We start from the raw sequence: 21585 nt of genomic DNA, 5'->3' as shown, positions 1-21585 counted from the left end.
TTCTGCAAGGCAAACAAAACCAAGGGGTATCCCCTAGAGGATTTCTCATGCAAAGTAGCCTTTTTTAGCCACTTACCACATCTGCCAAACATGTTTCCTGTAAAGAACCTTACCTCATACTTCACAATGATAAGGTTGTTTTTGTTTTATGCCCAAGGCAATTCTTTCTGTCGAAGGTGGTCTCAGCTTTCCACCTCAGTATGGACATTGTCCTTCACTCCTTATGCTCTGCTCCTAAGCATCCAAAGGAAACCTCTCTACATTGCTTGGATCTAGTAAAAGCAGTTAGAGTACCTCAGGGTTACTGCTCAATCAGATGGAATGGATTTCTTTTCATTTTACACTAAGCCCCTCTCTCTGTAGCCCGTTTGTGTAAGGCTGCCACTTAGTCTTCTGGTTTTATACTCCCCCCCCCCCCCCCCACACCCACCTCCCTCCCCTCCCCCCCACCCACCTCCCTCCCCTCCCCCCCACCCACCTCCCTCCCCTCCCCCAACACCCAGCTCCCACCCATCTCCCTCCCCATCCAATCATCTGTTGATGCAGATTTTGGCCGCAAGGTTCTTGCAGTGGCTGTTCTGACCCTGCTGCTGGGACCGTTGACACAGTTCAGTTTGTCTCATTATTGTCCATCTTTCCTGTTCATTGCTTGAAGATGTCCCTCGATGTATTAATACTCTGCTTGTGTCCTATATCTTGCATTTAAGATGGGAAATTTTGACTTAAATTCCATATCTTGGAGTACAGTATAAGAGAAAAACAACCCTCCTTTCCATTATTTGGTTTACTCTCCATTGCTACAAAACTGAGGACTCGCAGAGTGGGGTAGGGCTATGGGTGAGGGGTGCCCTGGGGGAGTGTCCTAAAAAGCTTTGCCAGTCTCCAGTCACCTAAAGGTACTTCCCTGTAACCTTAGTGTATGAATACCTTGCCTGTTCCCTTTACTCCAACCTATGAAATGCACAGGTAAGTCAAATTATAAAAAAAAATCCTCAATGGGTACTGCACTTTGCACTTAATATTTTCATCTTTCCATTAAATAGCCTAACTATACCCTATTGACAGTGCCCATTTAATCTTTGAATGTTGGTATCTATATATTAGGTTGTGAGAAAGAAAAGTATGATAGGCATAGCTTGTTATCAATAGAATGTGAAGGAGAAAATAAATGTATGGATAAAGTAATGTGAGTTTTGGTTCTCCTAAAATAAATTTCTTTTTTCTTTTTTTTTTACCAAATTGGTGGTGCTAGAAATATCAGACATACGGTATAGGACCTAAGCTGGTCACGAAGTTTCAAAAATGCACTGAAATGTTCATAATAAAAGTTCTATCATTCATATCCTGTTTTGTTTTTGTTAAAAAATCCTGTATTTTTTTTGTATCTTCTTTAGGGATCAGATGAGGAGATGGCCAGTACTCCTCCGAGTTCTAATGATTCAGACTGAATAGTAGCTACTTGACTTGGCTGTTACACTTCTGAAGATTAATGAACTGTTTCCAAATCCGTGTTGGGCTTGTGGGAGATAAGTGCAGTACAGAGGAGAACATGTATATTTGTATCCCTGAAGCTACAAGCATAAGCCTGTTCCCTGTGGAAATCTCCATCTCGTCTCTAAATTTCTCACCCGCCATTCCTTGTCAGCATTCTGGATTTCCTTTATTTTTTTTTTTTCCTTGTAATAAAATATTCTTTTGATTTTCTTCCGGTTTTTTGCAAATTTCATTTTATACATCCTGAGAGAGCTAATTGCTAACTTAATTCTACAGCCTTCACACACTGCATCTGCCATCTAGCACTTAAGAGATGCCATATGGACGCTAAGTGTATATAATTTAGTTAAGAAACTTTAAGTGGAGTCCCTAGGCGCAAGCATAGTGCAGAGATCAATCCAGGGGCTTAAGCGTAAAAATATATATAATCCATTGTTTCTTTCCTATATTTTTAAAGTGAACCTGTGCTTTGCCAGTGCATGGAAAAGACTTACCAGTTACACGGTATTAGTTATATTTTTAATTGCACATCACAGGGCACTTCATATTCATTATTATTATTATTATACAGTATTTATATAGCGCTAAAAGGTTTGCTCAGCGCTGTACATTATAGTGGGGGACAGTACATGAGACAATACAGTAACAAAACACGAGGGGTTCAAGGGCCCTGCTCTTTCGAGCTTACAATCTAGGAGGGAGGGGATAGTGATGTAGGAGGAAGTGGCTGTGGGGGATGGAGTGGAGGAGATCGGCTGTTAGGTGAGGGTGGGGTAGGCTTCCCTGAAGAAATGGGTTTTCAGGGTGCGCCTAAAGGTGAGGAGGGTAGGTGACAGTCTGATGGAATGTGATAGTGAGTTCCAGAGGATGGGGGAAGTCCTGCAGTCGGGTGTGGGAGGTGGAGACCAGGGAGCTAGAAAGTAGGAGGTCTTGTGAGGAGCGAAGATTACGGGTAGGGTGGTATTTGGGTATCAGGTCAGTGAGGTAGTTTGGGGCAGCGTTATGAATGGCTTTGTATGTCTGTGTTAGCAGTTTGAATTTAATGCATTGGGCAATCGGGAGCCAGTGGAGGGAATGACAGAAGGGGGTGGTAGAAGCGGAGCGGTTGGTAAGGTGGATGAGTCTGGCCGCTGAGTGCAGGATAGATTGAAGCGGGGATAGTCTGTGATGAGGTAGGCCAGTGAGAAGGGAGTTGCAGTAGTCCAGGCGTGAGATAATAAGGGAGTGAACGAGTTGTTTAGTAGTGTCTGGGGTTAGGAACGTACGTATTTTGGAGATGTTGCGAAGGTGGAGCCTGCATGAGTTTGCCAGAGATTGGACATGGGGTTGGAAGGACAGGTTTGAGTCTAGAGTGACACCTAGGACCTTGGCTTGTGGGGTGGGACTGATGGTGGCGTTGTTGGTTGTGATGGAGAGGGTGGGGGGCGTGGGCTGGGGGAAAAATCAGGAGCTCGGTTTTGGAAAGGTTCAATTTGAGGAAATGGAGTGACGTCGTTCAGTAGGTGGGTGATATTCATGACTACTTGGGCCATCTTCAAATGAATGGACACTGGCAAAAACAGGCAGGCTCTTTTGCCTAGGCATAAACCCTGCCAGCTCAGCTAAGTCTCAATTTTTAGCTAGTATCCTTATGTGATGGATGTGCTTGTGATGCCTCTCTGAAGTTTCTTTTCAGTGGGTGTTAGTCCTCAGGTTTCATGTCCTATTCTGCCCACCCCTACTGGGGAAGGCAGACGCTTCATTTGGGTCAGTCTCCATACAGCCCTGACATCCAGAGTGGTGGTACTCGGACCCTGCATGCAAAAGTGGGGACAGCCTGTAAGTTTGCTGTGCAGAGGGGGATCCTGTGAACAGCGATCTCTGTGATAAAGGTATTTTTTGTGACTTTACTGGCAGGGTGCAATACAAGTAGAGTTTCTGATAGCTCACCAAACAAATGAGGTTAGCTCTACCTGCTGGCTATTATAGTCATGCAGGTGTCTGGCTCACAGCTGGCCTGTCAGCCCCTTGGTGCTTGGAAAAAGTTCATGCTGGAGTTCATACATAATCCACAGAGTTTCTTAAAAGTCAGTGGTCCAGTTTACAGCAGAAAACTAACTTGTTTAATAAAGCCTTTCTTATGGCTTTGAGTAAGGCTTTGTAAACCAAACCGCTGTAACTTTCTACTATAATCTGGACCATTTGATTTAAAAAGCAAAAAAAAAAAAAAAAGACACTGCCAATGTATGGACTCCAACATTGACTGTTTAGAGTTTCTGAGGGCCCTCGGGGTGTTCCTGCATTGAGGGGTGAGGATTGGTTTCTCTCCTTTCCTGCCCAACCCCTAAAGAAGGCTGTGTATTGTAAGAAAATCTGGACCCCTAAGTCCTCTTTGGGTCCAGAGGAAAGTCCTCAACACTGAAGAGGTGCATCCAATCGTGCAGGTGGGGGGACTTCTATTGGCTTCCACAGCATCTGGACTCATCAAAAGACAAGTGAAGTATTTCAGCAGATACCCGTAGGTGCAAACATTTTGTATGGAGTCTACCTAGTTGGTGATTGCTTTGCTTCATCGTGGGGACATCCAGATGTTAGTGACTATCAAGAATGCCTACTTGCACATCCCGATTTTTCCAGCCTCTGCAATGGTTTCTGTGATTCGCAGTGGAGGATCACCACTCTAGTATTATCGTTCTATCTTTCCTCATCTCCCAGAGTGTTTTTAAAGATTTTGGCTCCGGTTCTGGGTTTGTTGAGGACCAGAGTAATTCCCATTGTGAGTTACCTTGATACCCTGCTTCTCGGGAGCAATCGGCTAAGATCTTGACATCAAATGGTTGGGTGCTGAATGTTCAGAAGTTGGCTCTGCGACAGTGCATTTGGGCTTAGTGTGGTTCTAAAGGCTTTTTTTCTTAAAATAAATATAATTCTATTTACCTGCTCTGTGCAACTGTATTACACAAATTGATCCCTTACTGCATCTTTTGAGTCTATAAACAAACAACACTGCTAGGTCACTACCCCCGCTTCTTCCTCACAGGATTTGAATGACAGCAGCAGAAGCCTATGGCAGGAAGAGAGGGAAATGCTGTTGCACATGGCCATGGTACTGCATTGAGAGAGGACTACAAAGTGTTTTTGTTTTTTGGGGAGAGGGGCAATTATTGGGACATTTTTTACCTTAATGCATGGAATGCATTAAAGAGGAGTTCCAGTCTCTCCCCAAACAAGTCAGCAACTACAAATACTGTAGCTACTGACTTTTACTATAAGGAAACTTACCTGTCTAAAGATCCAGTGATGTCCTCACCCGAGCCAATTCTTCAATCAAGTGCATGTGCCGGCATCTTGGGTAAGGGAAGCTGGCAATAAAGCCTGCAGCTTCAAAGCTTGTTTCCTTTTGCGCATGCACAAGCTCCTGTGCTATATGAATGGTCCTGCAGTCTTCTGAGACCTGTAAATTGTCCAAGAAGCTTGCGGAGGTGGAAGAGGGGGTTGAACTTCTGCACAATATTCCGTGGTGATCTGACTGGGAGTGGGTGTCTGTCAAAACCAGGTACCTGCTCCCCCTAAGTGCAAAATGTGGCAGTAGGTGAGGATGAAAACAAGCCGAACTTCCCCTTTTGGGTGAAGTTTCGCTTTAAGGTAAAAATTACTGGACTTTAGAAGAAACGCTTATCCCTTCACTTCAAGGTGGAGTTTCTGAGTCCTCCCTCCCCAGCGGCAAAGAAGCAGTTCTCTGATGTTATCGCCCAATCGGGGTGACAGGTGGTCCCTCACATTTGGTGGCAACGGTTGGGTCTGCTACCTCCCTAGGGGCAGTTCAAACCACCACCGGTACCCAGTTTCGGGTGAAGTTCCAGTGGCGACTGCAAGAAAATTTCACCTAGTACGGAGAGCCTGGTTCTGGAGGCCCGGGGAGAGGAGGAGGTGGTCGTCCTCCCTCCTCAGCGGCAGTTCAGGGTCTCCGGTGTGAAGGAAGTCGTCCTCGCTCTACAGCAGGAGCCCGGAAGTTCAGGAGATGGAGCTGCCAGATCATCTCCCCAGCGGCAGATCCACAGTCCAGGAGCTTCCCTCCCCAACAGTAAGCCAGAGCAGAGGAAATTTCCCTTCCCAGCAAGGATCTGTACACCTGGAAGACAGTACCAGAGAAATATTGTTCCAGCAGCCGGATAAGGATATGGGAGATGGAGCAGCTGGCTCATCTTCCCAGTGGCAGTTCAAGGACCAGGGAGGGGAGGAACTTATCCTCCCTCCCCAGCGTTCGATCCACAGTACAGGAGAGGAGGTGGTTGTCCTTCCTTCCCAACATTCAGCCAGAGCGGAAGATGTGGGTTCCGTAGCTGAAGCTCTGTCAACAGGGCAGTGCGCCGCTGACCCTCTGTCCAGCACCTACCATGTCTTCAAGGCTTCAGGGAGTTGGGGCAGTTGGCCCCTCTCTCCAGAAACAGACCAGGCCCTGGAAAGGTAAAGACTTCCCAGCTGAAACACTGGCAGCTGAACAGAGGGTAAACAACTTTTCCCCACGCCTACCGATGACAAGTCTTCCCTGCGTCCAAGAATGGGGATCGACTGTGGGTTTACTTTGCCTGACTAATGCATGTCCAGGCCAGGTAGAGGTTTGGGATCTGGTTAGTCTACTTTTTGAGGGGTGGGAAATGTGACAGACCCAACCGGGGCAGGGGCTTTTGAAGAGGACTAGGGGCTAGCCACCTACCCACTGATTATGGCCCATGGAGGAGACCGGGGATTTTGTCTGCTTCTCCTGGTCAGAGTGTGGAAAAGAGCACAGTTCAGCCTCTGCTCACAGAGCGGATCAGTTTGTGATGACTGGGAATGTGATGAACGCTGAGAGCGAGGCTTGGATTAATTCTCTTGAGTAAAGACAATATAGCTTCCCTTCTGGAGTGGATGGAAAGGTGTAATATTCATCTTATACAGGTTAATAGAGGAAAAATGAGACCCTCCTGCAGGCTGGGTTGGAGAAGCTCCTCCACTTGAGTCAAATATTTATCAACAATCTCCCTCAAGAAACATATGAAGATAAATTAATTCCACTTTTTAGACTGTTGGAATATTGTACGAGTTTTGTCCTATGATGGACAGATTATACACGTGAAAGCAAATACCTGAAAGACAGCATGTGTGATGAACTTGGTGTATTCAGGGTTGGAAGGACCAGACTGTCTGGGGTGGCTTGTCTGGGTGCCGGCTGTTGATTAGCTTACTGTTAATTAGATAACTGTTAGCTCTTGGCTGTACTGTTTACCGTTTGCACTGTTCAGGATAATGTGATCAAGCTTTTACCTAATCAGCGTGGGATGTTTATTCCAGTGTGTAATATTTGTTTTTATTGTTCATGTGGGGACTGCTGCTATTTCTGAAGTGTATAAAAAACTATTTCTGTTCAATAAAGAGTTCCAGTTTTTGCACCTAAGCTAGTGTTGGGTGTGATTCGCAGCTGTAATACCTTGGTCCTGTGTCCCAGTGGCGAGAAAGCAGTTCTCTAATGAAATCACCCAACTGGAATGAAAGGCGGTCTGTCACACCTTCAATGCAATCTATATGCCCAGTTTTACTCAGGAGCGCTATAACTCAACATCCTGTCAGTATGGTACATATGTCAGAAGTCCATGGATCTGTCAATGCATTAGACTCACAGGACTAGGTTGGCCCTTGATTTGTGAATTTCCACACAAATGCTAGATGACTGCCTTTTCCTTCAATGTTTTGGAAGATGCTGACAACAGATGACAGCTTGTGAAGAGAAGAGAGTCCCAAATGCTGCAGACCATCAATACCCAACAGTCACTGGAGTAAAAGCAGCCTCAGCCCAGATCCATCCAGGCCACACTTCCAACGTGTTTCTCCCTGCCTGGGCTGTTTTTACTCCAGTGACTGTTGGGTCTTGATGGTGTGCGGCATCTGGGACTTTCTTCTCTCCATTTTCCATACATTGGGACAGGACAGGCTCCTCCAGCCTGCACCTTCAGTGCTAGTCACCAAACTTGGAAGCCTAGGAGCTGTAGTCTGCACCCACAGTTTTTGGGCACAGGTGCCATCTTGTTGGGCTAAAGAGGTGTTCTTGAAAACCTCTCCGGTCAGGAATCATGGCTGTCAGAGAAGCAAAGATTTCTGATCAAAAACCCGGTGCTTCAGACAGTTCAGCTTGCTCTCCTATACTGGTCTTCCTGCCTTCAAGGTCTGTCTGCTGAGGGATAGTGAGACAATGCCATGGTGGTGACATACATCAACCATCAGGGAGGAGACATAAGTTGCTTTGCTCAAGAATAAGACTTGATCCTCTCGTGGGCAGAACTTCATTTTCCAGCCCCTTCAGCTGTACACGTTCCTGGTGTGTAAAAGTGGCAGGCAGACTTTCATAGTCAACAACTCAATCCAGGGTAGTGATCCCTGTACCCTAAAGGGTTTGCAGAGATTTGTCTGCGATGGGGGATGCCAAATGTTGATTTCTCTCTGTGCAGATTTAACAACAAGCTGGACAGATTTGCATCCCAGGCTAGGGATCCTCAGATGTTTGCTGTAGTGACTCCTTGAGTTCAATGGTCACCTGATCTATGCCTTTTCTCTATTTCGACTTTTTTTTGCCTGTTATGCAGGATGATGTTAGCATTCTGGTCATTCTGGTCTTATCTGCATGGTAAAGAACATGATGTGTGGACATTGTAATTCTTTTGGCAGACAGGACATGGGCTCTTCTAGACTTGCACACAGTCCAATCTTCAATCCTGCTTTACGGTTACTGGCTTTCATGGCACAACTGTTGAAGCCAAAGTCGTAAAGGACAGGGGTGTTTCTAACGCTTTAATTCCTTCATCTAGAAGTCAACCTTCCTTTAGAAACCAAGAAAGTGAACCATCAGAAGGTGTGCAATCGTATATGGAAGTCTTATTTCGCCTTGTTTGAGGCTTTCTTCCAGTCTGGTTGGAAAATGTCTCTGGCCTTAAAGGATAAGCTTACCTCTCTCAACATGTTACACACGTGTTAAAGTAGTAAAATGTTGAGCATCCACCACCTCACCCCCACACCAGCTGTCAGGCTCGACCCACACAGCCACGTCATTTATCTATTGCAAGATTTTGTAGTGAATATGTGACACCAGGGGCATTGGTAACCGCATTCCACGTATTACCCTGCTAGTCATCACTTTAGGATTTTCCCATTAGAGTGGATATTGTTCATGGAGTGGACAGTACTCATGGATTCTCTATAATTAAAGGCATATGGGGGGTTGATTGATTGGATACTTACCCATAATCCACAGCTATCCCCTTAAGTGAATGCATGTGATATATTAACCCTGGTGATCCTGGTGTCTTTAAACCTGTGAAACACATTAAGCTGCCTTCGCCCCAGTGAAATGACTGAACCAATTACATTGATATTCTGGTTATAAAATATTTTATGCATATAAAATGTAACCAAGTATGGTATTAGAGTACATTGGTGGAAGTGAAGTGTGCGTTCTCAAGGAAGGATGGGGCAGACTGTCAATATACACTTTATTGGGAACATTGCATGCTTTAAAATTATTGTGATTTATGTTTTATTTTAGCCATACAGTTGGATGTCATGTGGTACTGTTAAAGGTAAGCCTATGTTTTTTGTAAGAATTATGTTGAATTTGGATGTGGTACTTGGGCTAAAAACATATTTCAAACGAAATTGGCTACTAGGTGTATGTTCAAGCCTCATTTGTGCCAAGTTCCTGGTCTTGCAAAAAACAAAAAATCCTTTTTTTGGTCATACATAGCAGAACACTGGCAAATTCAGAGACAACTTGGGTTAAACTGTTGTGTTTGGATATGATAAGATATGAGGACCCCTTTATAACCCCTCCCACTCCCACCAATCCTCAGTTCTTTAGGTGGTAGATGTCGTCTTTCTTTAGTACACTTACTGAATTTATTCAATCAATCCTTCTTGCTGAGTTATGGCCATAGTGGCACCTTACATGGTTCCAGGTTGGTGTCCCATAGCGAGAGCTTGTGGGACTGTACTCTGACCCTGCCAGAGAAGGCTTGAGGCCAGCCTGTAAGTCTCTTTGGGCACATGATCCTGTGTTGGTCGCCCACCTTGGCATGCAGTGCACAGCTTTAAGTTAACCAAAGGTTGCTACTAGTGGTGCACCGAAATGAAAATTCGGGTTCCGAAACCAAAAATTCATAATACACTTGGCCGAAAACCGAAATGTAGTTTTTAAAAATGAATATATATATTTTGGAAAAAAATACACTTTGATTAAAAAACAATATATATCCCAATTGTTTTGTAAAATATGTAAGAGGATGTTACGGCGAGTAAATAGATACCCAACATGTCACGTTTTAAAATTGCGCACACTTGTGGAATGGCGTGAAACTACTTAAAATTTTAGTGCATCCCTAGTTGCTATACAGGTCTAGGGCAGAGGCAATCTGCGCAGGTGTTGCCCAGTCCATGTAGACCCACTTGTTGAGGGGTTGTGGCCTACCAAAGTGGACAAAGCCAGGGATGTTGGGGTATACTCCTTGTTGCCCTCCATGTATGTACTCCTCTGCAAGATCATGAGTATATTTGTCCTGGGTGCCCTCTGGTGGGCCCATCACATCTACTTAGGGAGACTCATGTCCTAGTTGGCTCCTGGTCTTTGTTCATCCCCTCGGTATCGGCAGCAGGGTTCTGAGAAAAGCACAGGTGGTAATGTGGACAACTCTGGACAGTTTCCTCTGGGGTCCTGAGAGTATTGAGTTTACTGTGCAAGTGTGGGGCACTGTGGACATTTTGGGACTCGACCTATTTGGAATACACATGTCCCAGTCGGCTACTACACTGAGAGTGCTTATACAGAGGAATGGACAATGGGACCTTCCTATTTACAGTGATTGTAAAGCTTAATTTGTTTTATTAAAATAATTAACATGTTATATTTACCTACTCTGTACAATGGTATCATACAGAGGGACCCCAAACCTCTTCCTATGTGAGCGCACATGCGGGCTTGTTTCCAAGCTGGGTTGTGCACATCTATTGATACACATGGTGTGGCTTAGCCCCGACTTGCCCCCTTGCTGTCTGCTTACAGAATTTGATTGACAGCATCAGGAGCCAATGACCTACTGTATGTGATGGGAGAGAGGAGAGCTGCTGCAGAACGGTACAGTGCTTGATCGAGACCAGGTAAATATACAGAGGAATAAGGGGGCCTTTCAAAAACCAGGACAATTTTCACTTCAATGAAGGTAATGTATTAAGGTAAAAAAATGTGTAGCCTTTAGAACCACTTTTAACTCCCTTCGTGGAGGTCAGTGAGTACCTGTCTAGGTATCTCCCTCAATTCTATGATGAAGGAAGAGACTGGTAAAATGGGATATCCCAGACACCCAGGTCATCAGTGGGGGGGCTACACTGACTTCCATTGGAGTGTTAACCATGGATAGCTTTCTTAGTTGTCCCCTCTCCAATTCTTTTCCTTCCACAAAGGCCTCCATTGCCCAGTCTGGTGTCCCACATTCCCCATGGGATACATTTTGGACGTAACCAGTCTATGGGCCTTCAAGGTCCTAAGCAACGTATGCTTTCTTTTCCATCGGAGTCTGAGCAAATTTCTTCCAAGAGGTGCTTTAGAAACAAACAGTGAAAATATAGTGGAGAAGACGAGGAGGAAGAAGAGAGTCAGAGGCTTCCTCTCAGAAGGAGCCCCCTCTGCAATTTTACTGCCCAAACTCAAAATATTTTGGTGTTAATTGATGTGGTATGGACTTCCCAAGCTAAGGTTACTGGTATAGGTTCCCTTAAAAAGCACAAGTGTTCTATATTCTCATCATTGCATTGAGTAGGGAGCCATCTATTAAGCATTCACTACAATTGCATTCTATTCTTTTCTGAAACAGGAAGTTTCATTCACACACCAGTATAGAGCCATTTCAGCTTCCAGAAGAGCACACCAGTGAAGGCCTCCTTTCTCCCTGATACGCATAATAATTTGTGTTCGTTAGTCACATACATAGCTAGATCACATTTTAATATATTTAATGTGATTTGTAGGTAGCTATTTGTAAGAAATGTGTTTATTGTATGCATTTGGAAGAGACATGTACAAGCATATTGTGACTTCAGTTTATGTAATCGTATTGCAGTTTTACATAACTATTCAGAGAAGTAAATTCAGTTTTGGAAGTTTTTTGGCTGCATCTGTCAGTTTTGTTAGCTAGCTGTTGGCTAACAGTAGGGCAGCAGAGTAAAAAGGCATATGTATACAGGCAAAGAGATAGGTGCTTCACAGTCAAAAAAGCATACGTATACAGGCGAAGATAAAGATCTTCATTTGAAAGTGAAAGAATCAACATGAAAACTGTGCTTGGGACTACTCCACTTTAATTCATACATCATGGATCCAGATAGGAGTGTAGACATTCCACATCAAACTTCAGAGACCAGATTTTACATGTTTGCTCTAGGTATTCAGTTCGCTCCAGCAAATTATTAGTCAGTTCTGCAGGCCACAGAGCGAGAGGAAAGGCAGAAGCAGTGCGAGCAGAGGCCTTAAATGCTCAAGAGAAGCTGACTTGAAGAAGAGTTAGAAGCTAGTATGCATGTGCTGCAGACTCAAAGGGCAGAAGCTGTGGTATACATAACTGCGATTGGTTCAGAAGGAGATCCAATAAAAGATCTTGAGGAAATAGCAACTCACAATTCAGTGCAAAGGACTCAGGAATATGTACAGAACCGTGCTCCAGACCAAGTTGCGACAGAGTATGCTTCTATCAAGCCTATCTCCAACACATTCTGACTTGATATAATGACAGCCCCCTGCAGATATGCCTGTACTGTCTCCCACTTTTCACATTAACTCTGAAATTGTCACAGCACCAACGGTGCACGTTCAAGAAAGCAAAGACTATGTTAACCCTCAACATCCATCACATGACATGAGTTATCATGTATACTCTTTCGGAAATGGCCTGTTAGGATCCTCAGGGACAACCGACCTTGAAAAGCACCTAATTCAGCGAGAATTAATGAGCACCAAGCAACTAACATTTTAATGATTACCCCAAGAACTATTGGGCATGGAAGACCTTTCCAAGGCATCGTCAGATATCAGTCTCCTGGCTAGAGAAGAGCTAGATCTGCTAACAAAGTGGTTCATACCAGAGTCCTCTTGACAGGCCAAGAGAATCATATCCGGATCATGATCCAGCTGCTGGTGTTAAAATGGTATGGCAGAGATTAGAGGACTGTTATGGCAGTCCTGAAGCTAGCTGTTGAAGAAACCTGGAAGACTTCCCTAAAATCTCTTACAAAGACAACCTACAGTTAAGAGAACTTGGTGACATGTTGTTGGAGGTCAATGCAGCAAAAGCCACTTACCAGGATTCCGATACCTGGATACAGTAAGTGGGATTAAACCAATAACTGAAAAGCTCCCATACAATCTGCAAAATAAGTGGATTTCTCAAGGCTCTAAGTACAAGGAAGATAATTATGCCCCCTTTCTACCATTCAGTTTTTTCACCAAGTTTATCGTCAATCAAGCAGACCAGAAATGACCCGAACTTTGTAGTCTCGATGTGCAGTAAACAGATATCAACTAACAGAGAACTAACTACTAAAGTCTGAAAGGTCAAAATAGGATGCAGAGAGTGCAGTAGTAACCAGCATACAGTACCTTAGCACTGCATCCACGGCCAGCCCCTTGGCCAACAGACACACTCCAGTAACTAACAAAGAGCAAGACGGGGAGAGGGATGAACCTACCCCATCAACTTTTGTATTCGAATACGGAGGTAAGTGCAGAAGGGACAAGTCCCAGATCATGTTCCAAGATTTGTTTAGTGACTGTATACCATTCTAACAAACCTGACACTTTAATGTGTTTAACGTTAGTGGTGAAACTTTTTCTTACACACTAAAAGCATGCTCAGGTACTATGGAGAAAACAGGGCGTAGGACATCTTACTTAACTGTGAACATAGACTGAAGTCTATTGATGGGACAACACACAAAACTCTCACTGAATGTGACATGATGCCGGATGACAGGTCAGAAATACCAACCCCTGAGATTACATAGCATTTCCCTCATCTGAAATTTTTAACAGATAAGATCCCCACAATTTACTCTTATGCCCAAATACTCTTGCTAGGGAGAGATATTCTCAGGGTGCGCAAGGTGTGTGAGCAGATTACCAGACCCCATATGTACAACGTTTGGATTTAGATTGGGTTATACTTGGAAGTATGTTTAGGTGGGTTCACAGACCAGCAGACATGAACTCATGTAAGACACACATGCTGCCTAATGTGCACCCTTATTCAGGCCATTCACCAGCTACAGTGGATATAAAAAGTTTACACAACCCTGTTAAAATGTCAGGTTTCTGTGATGTAAAAAAATTAGACAAATAATTTCAGAACTTTTTCCACCTTTAATGTAACCTATAAACCTGTACAACTCAGTTGAACAACAAACTGAAATATTTAAGTTGGAGGGAAGTAAAAATAAAAAAAACTAAAATAGTTGCACAAGTGTACACACCCAAACTAATACTTTGTTGAAGCACCTTTTGATTTTATTACAGCACTCAGTCTTTTTGGGTCTGAGTCTATCAGCATGGCACCTCTTGACTTGGCAATATTTGCCCACTCTTCCTTGCAAAAACACTCCAAATCTGTCAGATTTATCATCTGTCATCTCCTGTGCACAGCCCTCTTCAGTTCACCCCACAGATTTTTGATCAGATTCAGGTCCTGGCCCTGGCTGGGCCATTACAAAACTTTCATAATCTTCTGGTGGAGCCATTCCTTTGTTGAATTGGATGTATGCTTTGGGTCGTTGTCATGCTGAAAGATGAAGTTCCTCTTCATGTTCAGCTTTCTAGCAGAAGCCTGAAGGTTTTGTGCCAATATTTACTGGTATTTGGAACTGTCCATAATTCCCTCTACTTTGACTAAGGCCCCAGTTCCAGCTGAAGAAAAACAGCCCCAAAGCATGATCCTGCCACCACCATGCTTCACTGTGGGTATGGTGTTCTTTTGGTGATGTGCAGTGTTGTTTTTGCGCCAAACATACCTTTTAGAATTATGGCTAAAAAGTTCAACCTTATTTTTATCAGACCATAACACATTTTCCCACATGCTTTTGGGAGAGTTCAGATTTTTTTTGAAAAATTTAGCTGGGCTTGGATGTTTTTCTTTGTAAGAAAAGGCTTCTGTCTTGCCACTCTACCCCATAGCCCAGACATATGAAGAATACGGGAGATTGTTGTCACATGTACCACACAGTACTTGCCAGATATTCCTGCAGCTCTTTTAATGTTGCTGTATGCCTCTTGGCAGCCTCCCAGACCAGTTTTCTTCTTGTCTTTTCATCAATTATGGAGGGGTGTCCAGTTCTTGGTAATTTCACTGTTGCGCCATATTTTCTCACACTTGATGACTTCACTGTGTTGCACGGTATATCTAATGCCTTGGAAATTCTATTGCACCCTTCTCCTGACTGATGCCTGTTAACAATGCAATCCCTTTGATGCTTTGGAAGCTCTCTGCAGACCATGGCTTTTGCTGTAGGATGTAACTAAGAAAATGTCAGGAAAGACCTACTAGAACAGCTGAACTTTATTTGGGGTTAATCAGAGGCACTTTAAATAATGGCAGGTGTGTACTGACTCCTATTTAACACGATTTTGAATGTGATTGCGTAATTCTGAACACCGCTACATCTCCAGTTATAAGAGGGTGTGCTCACTTATACAACCACATTATTAAATTTTTTTTACTCCCCCTCCCCACAAAAAAGATTTTCGTTTTTCATTTGACGTGTACAGTTTATAGGTCACATTAAAGGTGGGAAAAAGTTCTGAAATTAGTTCGAATTTTTTTTACTACACAGAAACCTGACAATTTAACGGGTGTGTAGACTTTTTATATCCACTGTATATGCGCATAAAAGAGACCATTAATGCTTGCAAACTACAGCCATGCACTCCCTTATTATGCCATTCAGGGACCACAGCTTGTAGTGTGGGCAGGTTAGGTGACGTGTTCACTAGAACTCCAAATGATGAAAGACCTGCTATGCCCATCAAAGATCATATGTTCCTTGATGTAGTTGGAAAGGAAATGTTTGTGGATGACGCAAACCACTGGGTAGCACCCCTACCATTTCCCTTATCACACCCTAGACTACCATGCAGGGAGCTAGCACAGAAGAGACTCCTTTGAAAGAAAACCCGAAATGAAAGAACATTTTGTTAACTTTATGCAAAAGATCTTTGACTCTGCTATCCAAGCAGAACCTGCCACATCACTGAAACCGAGTGAAGAGGGTTAGTACCTACCAATCTTTGGCATCTATTCCGCTCAAAAATTGGGGCAGATCAGAGTAGTTTTTTATTCTAGTGCTTTGTACGACAGCATCTTGTTGAATTACATACTTCTTAGCAGCATATAATAAAAAAGTCATGTAATAAAAGATATAATTTTTATATAATTTAAAACCATTCATAAATAATATCATTATATCCTTAAACTGAAGTCATCATCTTTGATATAATCACATGCTCTACTCATATATCCATATAGGGGTAATACTTTTGTATCACCCCCCCTGCATCATAACCTAATCATACATGGAACCTATATCGTATCTTTTTAACGTAAATAGGCTCCGATGACCTATTCATACCAGTAATGACACTCATCTATTTCTCCCAAAACTCTAGACCACATCCTAGAGTGAAAGGAAAATTCTGTCCCATACTTGTAGAATACACTAATCCACCTCATATTACACATAAATACATCATACTCGTCTTTGCTGATATATCTCCAGATTTCATGTATATATAGATGCTATTTAAAAGTCACTGATGAAGCAGTTGAGGTCGAAGTCCACATTTAGACCTCTTGGAGCTTGTGACCACATCAGGAAGATCCATCTGGACTCCGCCTGACTAAGGCTTTTAACCATATTACTCCCTCTCCAGTGACCCTTATATTTCTCTATGCCCCAAAATCAGGGTGACGAAGGATCATTTTGATGATGTGTGGAAAAGTGTCTAGATACACTGCTTCGAAAAACCCTTCTTTTGCACATGTTCTCTAATCCTTTTCCACATCGGTTGCTTCGTCCTCCCTATGTATTGCAAACCGCATTTGCATTCAAGGCAGTACACTACTCCTTTTGTTTGACATGAGATAAAATCTCTAATAGTGTACGTAATTCCTGTATTGTTAGCCTGAAACTGCTTAGTTCTTATGTTAATACCATTGGTCTCCTTGCATGCATAACATGTCTTACAGGGATAAAATCCCTTGAGATCAATTACTGTGGTTCACTGGTTGACCCTGGGAGGATCGATCACATTCTTAACTAATTGTGTCCTCACTGATGGTGCCTTTCTATATACAGTCAGGTCCATAAATATTGGGACATTGACACAATTCTAACATTTTTGGCTCTATACACCACCACAATGGATTCGAAATGAAACAAACAAGATGTGCTTTAACTGCAGACTGTCAGCTTTAATTTGAGGGTATTTACATCCAAATCAGGTGAACGGTGTAGGAATTACAAAAGTTTGCATATGTGCCTCCCACTTGTTAAGGGACCAAACGTAATGGGACAATTGGCTTCTCAGCTGTTCCATGGCCAGGTGTGTGTTATTCCCTCATTATCCCAATTACAATGAGCAGATAAAAGGTCCAGAGTTAATTTCAAGTGTGCTATTTGCATTTGGAATCTTTTGCTGTCAACTCTCAAGATGAGATCCAAAGAGCTGTCACTATCAGTGAAGAAAGCCATCATTAGGCTGAAAAAAACAAAACAAACCCATCAGAGAGATAGAAAAAACATTAGGCGTGGCCAAAACAACTGTTTGGAACATTCTTAAAAAGAAGGAACGCACCGGTGAGCTCAGCAACACCAAAAGACCCGGAAGACCACGGAAAACAACTGTGGTGGATGACCGAAGAATTCTTTCCCTGGTGAAGAAAACACCCTTCACAACAGTTGGCCAGATCAAGAACACTCTCCAGGAGGTAGGTGTATGTGTGTCAAAGTCAACAATCAAGAGAAGACTTCACCAGAGTGAATACAGAGGGTTCACCACAAGATGGAAACCATTGGTGAGCCTCAAAAACAGGAAGGCCAGATTAGAGTTTGCCAAACGACATCTAAAAAAGCCTTCACAGTTCTGGAACAACATCCTATGGACAGATGAGACCAAGATCAACTTGTACCAGAGTGATGGGAAGAGAGGAGTATGGAGAAGGAAAGGAACTGCTCATGATCCTAAGCATACCACCTCATCAGTGAAGCATGGTGGTGGTAGTGTCATGGCGTGGGCATGTATGGCTGCCAATGGAACTTGTTCTCTTGTATTTATTGATGATGTGACTGCTGACAAAAGCAGCAGGATGAATTCTGAAGTGTTTCGGGCAATATTATCTGCTCATATTCAGCCAAATGCTTCAGAACTCATTGGACGCCGCTTCACAGTGCAGATGGACAATGACCCAAAGAATACTGCAAAAGCAACCAAAGAGTTTTTTAAGGGAAAGAAGTGGAATTTTATGCAATGGCCAAGTCAATCACCTGACCTGAATCCGATCGAGCATGCATTTCACTTGCTGAAGACAAAACTGAAGGGAAAATGCCCCAAGAACAAGCAGGAACTGAAGACAGTTGCAGTAGAGGCCTGGCAGAGCATCACCAGGGATGAAACCCAGCGTCTGGTGATGTCTATGCGTTCCAGACTTCAGGCTGTAATTGACTGCAAAGGATTTGCAACCAAGTTTTAAATAGTTAAAGTTTGATTTATGATTATTATTCTGTCCCATTACTTTTGGTCCCTTAACAAGTGGGAGGCACATATGCAAACTGTTGTAATTCCTACCCGTTCACCTGATTTGGATGTAAATACCCTCAAATTAAAGCTGACAGTCTGCAGTTAAAGTACATCTTGTTCGTTTCATTTCAAATCCATTGTGGTGGTGTATAGAGCCAAAAATGTTAGAATTGTGTCGATGTTCCAATATTTATGGACCTGACTGTATGAATCTGGATTTCTCAGATATGCATTTTTCCAGACCTGGGTCAGATTTAAGTATAGGCCAATATCTCAAGAAAATATTCTCTATTTTCTTATATTGTACATTGAAGTCTAAAATAATACGTACTTGATCATCACTTTGCTGTGTTCTATTTTTATCTGTAAGGAGTTGGGTTCTCTTTGTCTTCCTTACTTCCTCAATTTTAGTGGAAATAAATTCCTTTCTATACCCTTTTTCCTCAAACCGTTTGCTAAGGATTTGGACTTGTTGGTCATAGTCCTCTTCCCTAGTACAATTTCTTCTCAGTCGCACAAATTGTCCTTTGGGTATGTTGAAAAGCCACAAAGGAAAATGGCAGCTGTCTAACGGAATATATCCGTTGCGATCAACTCCCTTGAAATATGTGGTGGTGATCAATTTATTTCCTTCAATTTTAATGCTCAAATCTAAGAAATGTATTATTTTTGTGTCTATTTCCCAAGAGAATTGAATATTCTTGTTGTTATTAAGGGTATGTATGAATATCTGTAAGGAATCCCTATTTCCTTCCCATAGGATAATCGCATCATCAATGAACCGCTTATATAATAGTAATTGTTTCAGAGTCTGGTAATATACTGCATCCTGTTCCCAGTGGGCCATGAAGAGGTTGGCAACGCTGGGGGCAAACCGAGCTCCCATTGCCACTCCTCTAATCTGTTGGTAATATTGATGTCCGTGCCAAAAATAGTTGTGCGTTAGGCAAAAATCAAGACAATCAATGATATAACCTTGTTGTCTTTCTATCAGGCTACTAAGTTTACCTAGGCCCCATCTTGTAGAGGCTATGACTTCTTCATGATTGATGATGGTGTATAGTGATGAGACATCGGCACTGGCTAGACAAAGTTCCTCACTACCCTAAATATTATCCAATATTTGAATAAGATGTTTCGTGTCTCTAAGGTAAGCTGGAGTATTTATGACTAATGGTTGTAGGAATATATCGATGTATTGCCCCAATCGGGCTAGAATCAAGTCTATGCCGTTAACAATCGGCCTCCCTGGTGGATTTTGCTGATCCTTATGTATCTTGGGGACTAGATATATCACTGGAATCCTGCATGTATCCGGTATCAAATATCTGGATTCCTTCTTTGTCAGAATTTTACTTTCTACTTCTTTCTTTATTAGTTCCTTTAATTCTTTTTTATATGTTGTAGTTGGATCTTTCTGGAGAGTTTTATAAGTAGTGGTGTCTGATAATTGGGAGTTTAGCTCTTCTAGGTAGTGGTCTTTTGACAAAACCACAATTCCCCCTCCCTTATCCGCAGGTCTAATTACTATGTTGTTTCTTTGTGATAATTTCTTAATGCCTGTTTGAATCATCTTATTCCTAGATATATGAGAAATCTTCAATTTCTCTAAATCATGATAGACCATCTTCTTGTAAACTTCAATTTGGTTATTTCTGGAGATTTGTGGATTGAAAAGAGATTTATTTCTCAGATTTGTATGGGTAATTGTGCTAATATTTTGTCTTGTGGTATTTGTGGTGCTAGATAGCCCTAGGAAATATTTTTTAATAATCAATTTTCTCGTAAATTTGAGCATAGCAATATATATGTCAAATGTATTAGCTGCCTTCGGGGGGGGGGGGGGGCATATTTAAGTCCTTTATCTAAAACTTCTATTTCTTCCCGCGACAGTTCTACCCCACTAAGATTGAACACTCCCCTCCCTATTGGTCTCTTTTTCTTTTGTCCCTGCTCTGCATCCCCTCCTCCTCTTGGGGGGCTTTTCATTCTCTCCCTTCCAGGACTCCTTCCCATATGACCCCTCTCTAAAAAAACCTTGTTGTGGGTAATCATATTGTAATGGTTCATATCGGTTATACATTGGTATAGGGCTTCTTGCATCATAATGGTAATAGTTCCTATCATTTGATTCATAATCTTGATTTCTATTCAATGGTCTGTATTCTTGTCTATATTGAGGTCCTTGGTTCATTCTTGGTTGATATTGTACTCTGGGTTGTGGGTGATATGGTTTCCACTGGTTCCCATATCCCTTCCCCTGATGTTTGTTATTTTGTGGCCCTCCATTCCTGGGTTTCCACTTATTGTTATTATTTGGAGTATGATATACAGTTGCAAGAAAAAGTATGTGAACCCCTTGGGATTACATGGAGTTTTGCATGAATTTGGCATAAAATGTGCTCTGAACATCATGTAAGTCACAGCAATAGAAGAACACAGTCTGCTGAACATAATACTACACAAACATTAGATGTTGCCATGGTTTAATTGCACATAACATGTAAACATTCACAGTGCAGGGAGGAAAAAGTATGTGAACCTTTGGACTTAATAACTGGTTGACCCTCCTTTGGCAGCAATAACCTCAACCAAATGTTTCCTGTAGTTGCAGATCAGACCTGCACAACGATCTGGCTGGAGTAATTTTGGACCACTCCTCTTCACAAAACTGTTTCAGTGTAGCAATATTCTTGGGATGTCTGGTGTGAATCACAGCATTTCAATTGGGTTGAGGTCAGGACTGGGCCACTCCAGAAGGCGTATTCTGTGCTGTTGCAGCCATTGTTTTGTTGAATTACTTATATGCTTTGGGTCATTGTCCTGTTGCATCACCCATCCTCTGCGGCGCTTCAGTTGGCGGACAGATGGTCGTACGTTTTCCTGCAAAATGTCTTGATAAACTCTGGAATTCATTTTCCCATCAATGACAACAATCCGTTCAGGCCCTGAGGCAGCAAAGCAGCCCCAAACCATGATGGTCCCTCCGCCATGTTTTACAGTGGGGATGAGGTTTTGATGTTGGTGTGCTGTGCCTTTTTTTCTCCACACATAGTGTTGTGTGTTCTTCCCAAACAACTCAATCTTGGTTTCATCTGTCCACAGTATATTTAGCCAGTAGTGCTGTGGAACATCCAGGTGCTCTTTTGCAAACTTCAAACGTGCTGCAATATTCTTTTTGGACAGCAATGGCTTCCTCCGTGGTGTCCTCCCATGTACTCCATTCTTGTTTAATGTTTTCCTTATTGTAGATGTGT

The 21585-nt window shown here is 42.7% G+C and overlaps 1 protein-coding gene across 1 annotated transcript in view; it reads left to right on the top strand.

Moving 5' to 3' along the window:
- SSRP1 (structure specific recognition protein 1) overlaps positions 1 to 1704 on the top strand; it is a 102860-nt gene extending 101156 nt beyond the window's left edge. Inside the window, exon 16 of the mRNA XM_089687584.1 lies at positions 1395 to 1704. Coding sequence (XP_089543710.1) covers positions 1395 to 1448 — 54 coding nt within the window. The 3' untranslated portion in view covers positions 1449 to 1704. The remainder of the gene's footprint in view (positions 1 to 1394) is intronic.
- The last annotated feature ends 19881 nt before the right edge of the window (positions 1705 to 21585 follow it).

The sequence above is a fragment of the Staurois parvus genome, unplaced genomic scaffold (assembly GCF_062004578.1).
Source record: "Staurois parvus isolate SC_StPar_1 unplaced genomic scaffold, SC_StPar_1.0 ptg000430l, whole genome shotgun sequence".
NCBI classification, from domain to species: Eukaryota; Metazoa; Chordata; class Amphibia; order Anura; family Ranidae; genus Staurois; species Staurois parvus.
This window is presented reverse-complemented; position numbering and strand designations above follow the sequence as displayed.